The sequence below is a fragment of the Diachasma alloeum genome, unplaced genomic scaffold (genome assembly GCF_001412515.2).
Source record: "Diachasma alloeum isolate Michigan unplaced genomic scaffold, Dall2.0 Dall_scaffold_00300, whole genome shotgun sequence".
Classification (NCBI taxonomy): Eukaryota; Metazoa; Arthropoda; class Insecta; order Hymenoptera; family Braconidae; genus Diachasma; species Diachasma alloeum.
The window spans coordinates 386,028-397,771 of NW_021680439.1; the positions used below are offsets into that span (position 1 = coordinate 386,028).

The 11,744-nt window shown below is 40.5% G+C and overlaps 1 protein-coding gene across 1 annotated transcript; it reads left to right on the forward strand.

Moving 5' to 3' along the window:
- Positions 1-807: 807 nt before the first annotated feature.
- LOC107039449 (zinc finger protein 26) lies at positions 808-6,790 on the forward strand. The gene is made up of 2 exons (XM_015259055.1): positions 808-1,182; positions 3,049-6,790. Exons 1-2 carry the CDS (start codon positions 1,009-1,011, stop codon positions 6,787-6,789), a joined length of 3,915 nt encoding a protein of 1,304 aa, XP_015114541.1. The 5' UTR covers positions 808-1,008; the 3' UTR covers position 6,790.
- The last annotated feature ends 4,954 nt before the right edge of the window (positions 6,791-11,744 follow it).

The following is an 11,744-nucleotide window of genomic DNA, read 5'->3' on the forward strand; positions in this document are numbered from 1 at the left end:
CATGACATTGTAAAAAACACGTAATTTACGTAATAAATGTAAAAAATGTAAAAAACCAGCCGACGTTACCTTTTATCGTAAACCGTGAAGCTTCGCGAAGATTATACCTCGCAAGGGTGATAAACCACGAGGGTCTCACCTCGTAATCGAGGATTTTAATCACTCGAGTCAGGAAATAGTTTTATCGCCGTGTGGCATACAATATTTTATGTCTCTGGGCCCGAAAACCGCGATTTAACCGAGGAAATCGATGTTAGAATCGCAGTTTTACGATCCTAGGGACATAAAATGATATTTTATGCCTCAAGTATCGAGAACCTCGTTCTAACCGAACAAAGTGAAATTAAAATTCGCTGTTTATCTGTCCTCGGGCCATAATATACTTTTTTTTATGTGTCCAATACTGCGTCTTCGTCACTCGGAATAAAATAAAACATTCTAGTAATCGAAAATTGCAAGCTTTTCGAAGGAATGTAAAAAATGTAAAAAATCCGTCGAGGTAATTTACGTAAATTACGTCGGTAAAAAACGGTGTAATTTACCAACGTAATTTAACGCCCAATCCTGATCATAGTGATAGGCGCGCGGAGCGCGCCTTCGATCTTTACATAAAAAATGGGCAATTCTTTTGGCAAAACTTCACTGGCGACGATCTCCAGCTGAAATACCTGGCAACACTGGGCGGCGGTCGTGGTAAATTCCCTGAAGTCATCAACAATCGCGATTTCACTATTCGATCAATCGAATGATCGCCAACAATGCGACCACTGTGGGGCGCCAGTAGCGAGAACTTTCGGGGGGCAAAAATCGCCCAAAACAAGACCTGAGGTGCACATTTTTTTCTAGTCGAAACAGTGATTAAAACCCAATTGAGTGAATTTAATCGGGATAAATTACGATCCTTGGGATTGTTGGTTGAATCTTCCGGGGATTCAGGAAAGTGCGGGAGGAGGAGGATTGAGAGGTGGTGGGTGGAACGGCCAGGCCCGTATCCACTCCAAACAAAACATGGACGCCGTGGGTATTGATACGTCGGAGCCGTCACAGGACGATGAGCCTGTTGAATCGGCGGTGGGAATATGTCGGGTTTGTTTACACGGCAACTTGATGATGAGAGATTTGTTTGGAGATGGTGAGGTTGTCTCGCTGTCCAGCAAGGCCATGAGCTTCGCCAGTGTTAAGGTGAGGAGGTGGGGGATGTCGTGGTGTTGACGGAGAGGCTGGCGATTCGTCTGGAACATCTGATTCTGGATTGCTCAGGGGTTTTAGTCCATTTTTCTTCTGTTGTGGTTTTTAATTTAGAGGGGGTTGAGTCCAATGGGTTTGGGGGGAAATGATTCTCCTGGACAATTTCTTCTGTCCTGGTTTTATTCGTTTGGGATGGAACGTAGGACGTTCAGGAAGAGAGAAGGTGAATTGAAGAGTTGTTTTTTTCAGGATTATTTTGATGGGGGTAATTTCAAAGGGCATTTTTTGTGGAAAATTTTGGCTGCAGTAAAAGGCTTCTGACATTTTAGAACAAAATTCATTGTTTCGAAGAAGAATCCAAGAATTAAGGGGAATATTAAATTTTGTAGCAAAGGAATGAAACGGTTTAAGTAGATTTTGACTTTTGGCCCATTTTCAATGCATATCTCCAAGTCTAAGGGAGATATCGAAATTTTTGTCAGTTTTGTAGCACTGAATTAGCTCTACAAAAAAGGCCTTCGCGAAAATTTCGCTATCTTAGATTCGGATATATTCCTCGAAAATTAAGTTCAGAACTAAGTCGACTTAAGGAGAAATGGAACCCCTGTGACGATTCCTACTTTCATTGAATATTCCATAAATAATAAAATGAAAATTTAACAATAAGTTATATGAAATCCCTCATATAATTACCAAAATATCATAAGCTCTTCGCTCAAAAAACTGAAATTCACAAATCCCCAAAAAATGTGGTAATTAGCTAATATAGCAACTCCAATTTTTTCGGAATATTGAGAGGTAAATATTAAGTTTTTATGTGATCTTGAAGTAATCGACGTATATTGTGTCGGAAACTGGCTGCTATAAATGAATTTAACCCCCGTGGGCTATTATACTTGGTAACGTGGATGCTCATGTAGATGTACGGGACCTCCCATTCTACGCTTTTCCTTCTAAAAAAAACAGTTTTTTAAATTCCTCGCATTACCCAGGGTACGCAGCCGGTAAGATCCCCACAAAGGTCATAATTTGACCCAGTCGTCCCTTCAAGTTGTTTTACCTAATTGAGTCCGAGTCAAACTTCTTGTTGATTTTAATTTCTTTTGTTGTTAAATGACGAATTAATTCAGTTTTCTCGAAAAATTCGTTAGAGTAGGGGAGGGTGGGGTAAAATGGACACTTTTGACTTTTTTTTAATTATTCATAACTCAGAAACAAATTTATCAATTGAGCTCAGTTCAGGCTCGCCACAAAGGGAAAGAAATGTTCTTTGCATTGAAAAAAAAAAATTAAATTTTACCAACATTTCAAGCCCTCATGAACATTTAAAAAAAATTCAAAAGTGTCCGTTTTACCCCAACCTCCTCTAGTTATATACTCTAATTCAGTAGCGAAGCGGGAAACCGGGTGAAGTCGTTTTTTACTTTTGGTCAGTTTTTGATGAATATCTCGGAATCTAAGAGAGATAGTAAAATTTTTCTCACGACCTTTTTTATAACCCTCAATTGGGTCTACAGAAGGGTCAAAAGGGTCTTGATAGAAATTTTTTTTCTGTTTTCTGAGCGGGAGGAAAGTCTTGACTTTCCGCCCTTCGGAGCAACTTTCCACCCTAGGGCGAAAAGTACTCACTTTCCTCCCGCTCATCAAAGAGCAAATATACTATTGTCACAATCTTTTCTTTGACCCTTTTGTAGAGCCAATTGAGGGTTATAAAAAAGGCCGTGACAAAAATGTTCTATCTCTTTTAGATTCCGAGATATTCGTCGAAAATTGGCCAATAATCAAAATCGTCTTAACCCGGTTTACCGCTTCGCTACTGAATTACCAAAAATTTATCTATCAACCTGATGTCCATTTCAGATGATCCAAGGAGACGGTCTCCCCTGCCAAGTCTGCTGCGACTGTGCGGAGAAGCTCGAGTCCGCCTACGAGTTCAAACTCCAGGTGGAGCAGGCCGACAGCGTCCTCCACGAGCGATACGACGGTCTGAACATAAAAGAAGAGCTCTTCTTCAACGAGGTTGAGGTTCACTTGGAGAACGATCGTCACGATGAAGTCGCAGAGATGGACGTTGACGCCCAATACGACGCAGCATCAGAGGCCCTGAACGTCTCTGACCCCGAGAAGTCAACCCTCCTGAAGGACCACCTGGCGCTCCTCGAGGTAGAGAAGCTCGCCGAGCGAGATCACGTCCTGAGCCACTCGGAAATGATCCAGGAGGCCTCCCACCCTCCTCAACTCACCCACCACCGGATCCAAGAATCCCCCCTCAAGGAGCCACTCCTCCAATCCCAAGAGGACTACCTCGACGAGCCCTCTGAGCCCTCCACCCACGAGATCCTCATGTCCCCTGACGATGAATGCCACATAAAGGCGGAAGGCCTTAACCCAGGGGAAATGACCATCGACGAGCACAACTACATGGTCCAGCAGGGCTACACTCTGACGAACGAGCAGGAGCAGCAACTAATGCAACAGGATAACGACGACAATGGCTCCCAGGACTTCCCCACTTTAATGCTGGAGGATGAAGACCCTGAGGAGGCTGAAGCTGCTGAGAATGAGGCTCAGGAGCAAGAGCAGGAGCTGCACGAAGAACTAGAGCAGCCCGAAATCGCCCTTGACCCCAAGCCCCAAGAGACTGAACCCCTCGAGGTAGAGCCCTTGCCCTCGAAAGCCAAAAGATCTCGAAAAGATTCAGACCAAAACTCCTCGGAAGACAATTACTTTGAGAATCTCAACCTGAGCAGTAGACTGAAGCAGTTCGACGATGAAAAATCAGACAAAATATTCTTCATGTGTTACTTCTGCGATAAGCAATTCGTGTCGAAAGTGATATTAAAAGAGCACATGCATTCTCACGAAGAAGTTCGTAAGACACTGTCTCTGAAGAAGACCCCGGAGAAGGCTCAGAAGCCCCACACACCCACTGTGAAGTCCCAACCATCGGGGAAGAAGGCGAATAAGTGCCCCTACTGTGGTAAAGAGTACCTCTACGTGATTTCCTTCAACAAGCACATCAAGCAGCACGAGAAGAACGAAGACGAATTGAAGCAAGAGTCAAACGTCGAGGACTCGGACTCCGAGGGCTTCGACAATACCGACACCTTCGAGGTGATTCACGACGATAGATCAGAGACTCCTGACGATTCGGATCGTCCAGTGAAGACCGAAGGATCAGACTTGACTCAGGAGATCTTCCCCTGCGCCAAGTGCCACGAGAAATTCCCATCAAAGACAGACCTCCAACGTCACACTCTCCACCACAATCAGACAGAAACAGACAGATGTAACATCTGCTCCTTGGAGTTCGAGTCGTCAGAAAAGCTGAAGGAGCATCGTTCCACACACGTGATGGAGGGCGTCCTCTCCGAGCAAGATCTTCGTGACGAACTGTCCAACATCTGTGCGAAAGAGTACGAAGAGAAGTCTCTGGGCAGACTGGACCCCGACGACAAGGACCTGAAGTGTCGAAGCTGCTCCATGACCTTCATGTCGAAGAAGCTTCTGATAAAACACATGGATTCCCACGAGCGCACCAAGTACAGGTGCAAACTCTGCACCCAAGAGTTCACGAAGAAGGATCATTTGAGAAAGCACGCTGAGCAGCACTCGAGGGTAAAGTCCTTCAAGTGCACGCAGTGCAGTAAAGTCTTCGGTAATGAACTCACCCTGCGAAACCATCTGATTGCCACTAATCACAAGACGATACATCAGGGTGAGGAGTACGATCCGAACAAGAGGATAAAAAGAGTGGCTGCCAAGGCTGCTCAGAAGATAATCGACAAAATAAAAACCGAGGATGGATTGGAGGACTCTGATCAGGAGGATGGCGAAGATTTTCGGGAGGACCAGAAGTCCAACGACAAGTCGTCAAAAAGAACGAACCGAAGAGACTTGGAATGCGCCACGTGTGGGAAGAGATGCAGCTCCAAGCAGTACCTGCTGCGACACATGGAGCTGCACTCGAAGGACGAAAAGCCGGACTCGAATCAGTTGAAGGTTAAGCAGAACGATCTGGGCTCGATGCAGAGAACCTGTGGAGTCGGTTTCCCCAGGGATTTTGACGACAACTCTGACGACGACTTTGAGAGTGGCTTGGACTGGCCGATGGACACTCATGAGTGCACAACCTGCAAGAAGCGTTACAGCACGAAGAAGTCGTTGCTGAGACATCAGCTACTGCACGAGGAACCCAACTTTGAATGTGACATCTGCAACGTGAAGTTCTACAGGAAGGACAAGCTCAAGGCCCACTACGACAAGTGTTCTGAGAAGAATCCAGACCAAGTGAGGAAGTGCAACATCTGTGGTGACACCTTCGAGAACAACGAGATCCTGAAGGAGCATCGGGCTAAGCACGTGGACGAGGGGATTCTGACTGAAGAGGACCTGAGGGAGCTGGAGCCCAGCACTGAGGATCGCAAGTCAGGGGAGAAGATCGCGAGAAAACGAAGGACAGATATCGTCGGGCTAGAATGCACAGAATGCAACAAGCAGTACACCTCCAGAAAAGGATTGCTAAGGCACATTCAGGTGCACGAGGGGAAGAAGTATCTCTGCGACATCTGCCCCAAGAAGTTCTACAGAAGGGAACACCTGAAGATTCACGTGGCTAAGCACAACATGGTGAAGCCTTACAAGTGCACGAGGTGCTCCAAGCGATTCATCAAGGAGGAGCAGTTGGCTGCGCACTTGACTAAACACGAGAGAACCTTCAAGAAGAACAAGGAGACTGACTCCACGTCGAAGAGGTTCCTCTGCGAAATATGCTCCAAGAGTTTTACGCAGTCGACAACCCTGGTAGCTCATCTCAGAGCGCATAATGGGATTAAACCTTATGTGTGTGAGGTTTGTGCAAGGCCTTTCACAACGAATGCATATTTGAAGATGCATATGAGAACGCACACTCAGGAGAGGCCCTACAGCTGTCAGTTCTGCTCGAGGGCCTTCGCCAGGGCTGACACTCTGGCTAATCATCTCACTTCTCATACTGGAGAGGCCAAGTACCACTGTAAATACTGTCCCAAGAACTTCAGGAGGCTGAAGTCGCTGAAGGAACATGTGTTCATTCACACTGGGCAGAGACCCTATGCCTGTCCCACGTGCGATCGGAGGTTCAATAATAATGGGAGCAGGTATGCACACTCGAAGAGGTGTAAACAGAATCTCCTGCAGAACCAAGGAAGACAGGGCCAGGCCCAGGGGCAGGCGCAGGGGCAGGCGCAGGCGCAGATGCAAGTACAAAGTCAGGAGATTCAGGCGGTTGTGATTGATAATCAAGGGGTGCAGGAGATTCACGAAGTCCAGCAGGTTCAGACTGTCCAGCAGGTGCAGCAAGTCCAACAAGTGCAGATTCAACAGCAGAATCAGGCGCAGACCATCAGGTTGGGCCCCACCATGGGACCCACCATGCAGGTTGTGCAGAACAAGAATATCAAGACGATTACCATCACCAGGCAGCCGGATCAGGTGGGGCACCAGGTCATTCAGCATCAGGAGATTCTTATGCCGTTGATCCTGCCTCTGACGGTTACACTGACTGATGTGGATGATGAGGTGATACTGCCTGAGGGGACGAAGATTTTTACGACTACGTAGTAGTGGGACACTAGGGGAGGGAAGTAGGGGGGTGGTGATGAGGTTGAGGGGGAGACAGGGTGATTATTGAGGGCTGGGGATTACTTGTGCCATTTTGGGGCGCCATTAAGGGGAGACTAGGAGTTTTTTAAGTCAAGGGCGGTTGGAGTCAGATTTCTCATACATTGAAGGTCGATTATATAGGTCTAAAAGTGAAATTGAATTTTTTTGTTAGTGCAAAAAATTAATTGTTTAATGCTCGTTTGCCCCGCAGTCACTTAAAATGTTGAAAATAGTCCAGGGCCTACAATTTTTGAGCTACAGAGGTTTCCTTTTTTTCAAAATTTGTGAAACAATGTGGGCAATAGTAATTACGAATTAGTTTCTCGAAATTCGACTCCTACGCAGCTAATTTCGTTTCCTTTAAAATAAAAATTTGCGTCATACATGTAAAATAGGCAGAAAAATTATCCTTAAAATATTTAAAATATATTCTCGGATCTTTCAGAAACATTTTTCAGGCTATTTTACATGAATGGTGCAATTTTTTATTAAATTGGAGTTGAATTTCAAAAAATTAATTCGTAATTGTTATTGCATATATTTGTTCAAAAATTTTGAGAAAGAAGAAACCTCTGTAGCTCAAAAATTGGAGGCCCTGGACTATTTTTAACATTTTAAGTGTCTGGGGGGTAAACGACCAATAAACATTTAATTTTTTTGCCATCACTATTCATTTTTAGACATATATAATCGATCTTCAATGCATAAGAAATTGCATTCCAATAGCCCGCGACTTTTAAAATTCATAGTAGTCTCCCCTTAAGACGACTGAGGAGGTTCGCGAGCTTTTGAGGTCGACTCTGCGGGTTTGGACTTATTGGAGATTGATTGGGAGTCATTTCATGTAGAACTGGGTAGAAGAGAAGTTCTGTAAGGATTATTCCGGAAATATCTTGGGAATGCGGTTGAGGAAAATGAGTAGAAAATTTAGCGCATTTTATGGAAAATTCTGTTGACTTTCTGTTGAGATTCCAATAGAATTCTATTGAATATCTATTGAAGGTGAACTTCTACATTGAGAAAAAACGAAAGAGTTCTCAAAACGAGTTTTACTAGTACCAAAAAAATTTTTTATCATTCCGGCCGTATGACAAAAAATATGACGTTATGACTTTATGACAAAAAAATATTATTCGTCACATGGCCTAAAAAAACTTTTCTAGCTCATATGATGGCAAATCAATATTCGCCAGAAAAGTTTTTTTTCGACCTAATTACGAAATGTACGGTTTTTTTAAGTTATCAAAAAAGGATTTTTTTATATCAAATATGCAAAAAGTGCGCCGAGATGAAATTTTTTTGTCGCAAAAATAGATTCAGTAGTTCCAAAAAAATTGTATTCTCTGTGCAAGTAAGAAATATCATTTTTATCACTACTTCCGAAAAGCACAATAATCGGAAAAAAACTTTGTTTTATACCATGGAATCTAACGAAGACTGAAAAAAAAGTTTGAATCGGATAAAAATTGTTCTGCGAGGAGTATTTCAAAATAAAAAACACGAAAAACCACGTTTTCGCCTTGAGGTGCGGGGTGAAATGGACTGAGTACGGATTTTTTTTAGTTTTTTTGGTAACTCGTGATATATCAAAAGTCGCTCGACAGTTATTTTCATCAATCGAAGACTTTCAAATTCACCTACGCCCCCTTAAAAAAATTAGGTGTGTAGAAGAACCAAAATCTATTTATTTTTTTTTCTATTAAATTATTCTAAAACAATTCCCACATGACTGTGAAATTTTCAAATGAAATCGGAACACAATGAATATAATTCTTAATGGAATTTCATCCGCAATTCAATAGCAAAACTTTCCGAAAGCGCTAGGCTACAAAATATTTCCAAAATATTTGGTTCTAGGAGAAAACATCAAGAGAGTTTTCTTTGTACGAAATTGAATTGGATAGCGAGGTTGTGGAGGGTAACAATTAGATTTTTTACATTTCGTCGAACATCAAAATACCTCGATAAAATGTGAAATTAGAAGCAAACGTCACAGAAAATTTAATGAAAAATTTCATCAGTTATAAAAAATTTTTTTGATGTTATCTTCTGAAATGACACCCTTTTGAGATATCTATACAATTACCAAGAATGCCAAATTCAAATTGTTACGGTTTTCCATCTTGCTACTGAATTCCGAAGAAAAGAAATCTCTGGAGGATTTTTTATGAACTTCGCTAGATTTGTGAGATAACACGGTTTAACAAAATTCGGACTATTCGATCTCGAAAACGAAACCAACCCCATCTTATAAATATTTTAATGCTGATTTTAAATTTCTTCTGAAAAATCTCGTCAGCACGTCTAGTTTTCGAGGAGAAAAAAGTTGAAATGTTGAAAAATCACTAAAATAAACAGTTTGAAAAATTTGTAAAAAAATTAATTTGAACGTAGCTTTCCGTCGAAAAAATCTCTGAATTAATGAAAATGCGATTTGTTCAATGGATTCGATTTCATCTCAATTGATTGAGTCAAAATGAGTAAAAAAAATCCTGAAAAAGTCTCCATTTCGTAATTTTTCTTGTGAAAGCAAGTGATCGAAAGCTGATTGCACACACTTTGATGCACGCCAATTGGAAATCTATCTACACCCGTGTATTACCCTCGACTTGACTAAACATGAACTTTGAGGATGCCTTTTTTGCAGGGTAATCGGTTAATTGCCCTTATGAGAAGCCACTCTCAATTGTGGAGAGGTTTAGTTGCTGAAATAAAGTTGAAAAACACCTGTGCAGATAGATTTGAGATTGGCATGCATCAAAGTGTGTGCAGCCAACTTTCAGTCATTTAATTTCACAAGAAAAATCATGAAATTTGAACTTTTTCGATATTTTTTTCGCTCACTTCGTCAACTAATTGTCAACAAATTGTATTTTCAAAAAAAAAATGGCGAATGGCGGATGGGAATTGCGAATTGTATTGTATTGTATTGTATTGTTTTTTTGAGGTTGTATTCATTGTATTTTTTATGGAAAAAACTACGTCCAAATTCGTTTTTATATAAATTTTTTAAATTGCACTTTTCCGCCACTTTACAACACGTCAACATGTTTTTCCATGAAAACTAAACGTGTTAGAAAGATTTTCCAGAAGAAATTTAAAATCAGCATCAAACTATCTATGAAATGCAGTCGACCTAGCTCTTAACTGAGTTTTCGAGGATATCTCCAAATCTAAGGGAAATAGCGAAATTTTCGGGAATATATTTTTTGTAGCTCTCAATGTGATCTACAAAAAAGGTAGTAACAAAAATTTCACAATCTGCCTTAGATTCCGAGATATTCATTGAAAACTGAGGAAATAGTAAAAATTGACCTAAACCGTTTTACTACTTCACTACTGAGTTTACTACTAGGTAGAGGAGTGATGGAAAATTCTCAGAAAGCTTTTGTTAGGGATCTTGTCAAGAGAATATTTTTTGACACTCCTTCCTAAAATGATTATGAATGATTGAGAATGGAGTCGTCTAGTATTGTCACTCAATCTTCATGCATAGGATACTAAGGGTAAATTCGTGGATCAAGTGAACAATTTTTATATATGTCGACACCTTTATCGTCAGCTTTGTGTATAATACGTTAAATAAAAAAATTATTTTTTCATGGAATATATATCATAATGTAACTGAGGAGGAGTGATGAGTATTCGTAGTCGATTTATCGAGAAAAATGAGGATTTAGTTCATCAGATTATTTGAGTTTTAGTTTTTGAAAACCTGGGAAAACCGAATGACGAGAGAGAGGTTTTCCAATTTTTCTTTAGAAGGTTTGACGTACGAAGGGGATTCGTATGGATTTATCGACTTTACGGAGACGTTTGATGGGTTGAACAATTTGTACTTGTAGATTCTGATTTCTTATACGTTTATCTCTTCCTCGTTTTGGACCTTTTGGAGATGAAGATGCGGAGCTAGTGGTAGAATTATTAGGTAACTCCTTTCCATTTTTAATGTACATAACTGTTATAGTGTGAATAAACGAAACTTTGTAGCGTTTAAACGATTTCAAGTTTCTTTATTATTCTAGTTATTAAGGGAATTAAGTTTTATTCATCAGCATTACAGTCCTCGATTATTTCAGGGCTTTTTTCACACGTTTTTGTATTTCAACTTATTTGGGGAGAATAATAGAGCGCACTTATTAGTGAATGTTATTTACAATTAGTGAAATTGTGGAAACATTTCATTTATCAAGAATGCCATTTCTTTACTAGTACGTCATGTACTCTTCCAATACTTTGAATAAATTTTTTTAATCATCTAAAGGTTTATCATTGCTTTCCATGTCTGATATTTTGTTTTATGGGAGAAAGATCCTGTTAAAAGCTGAATTATTCTATCCAATTTTATTTGTTGAAGAAAAGAAAGAGGAAATACTCTCCAAATAGCTCCATTCCCTATAGAAATAAAAATTGATCGCTCGTTCAATGAAAAGATTTTCAAAAATTTATATTTTCTGATGATCTTTTTTCAGTTCATTCCATGTTTTTGGCCAATTTTTCCTTTCATTTTTTAACATTTCAATCATTTTGCCATTCTCTATTCCTCATAAATCTTTTTGATTTTTTCCTTGAAGGGAGTCGAGTTTTATCCGCTATCATTACAATCTGCAATTATTCTGGAGCTTTTTTCATCCGTCTTTCGTGTTCTAAATTATTTCCGCAGAATAATAAAACGCACTTATTAGTAAATGCTATTTCGAATTAGTGAAATTGTGGAAGCGTTCCAAGAATGCCATTTCCTTCCTAGTACGTCATGTACTCTTCCAGTACTTTAAATAATTTTTTTAATCATCTAAAGGTTTATCATTGCTTTCTCTGTCTGATATTTTGTTTTATGGGGGAATGCTCGTGTTAAAAGCTGAATTATTCTGTCCAATTTTATTCGTCGAAGAAAAGAAAGAGAAAATACTCTT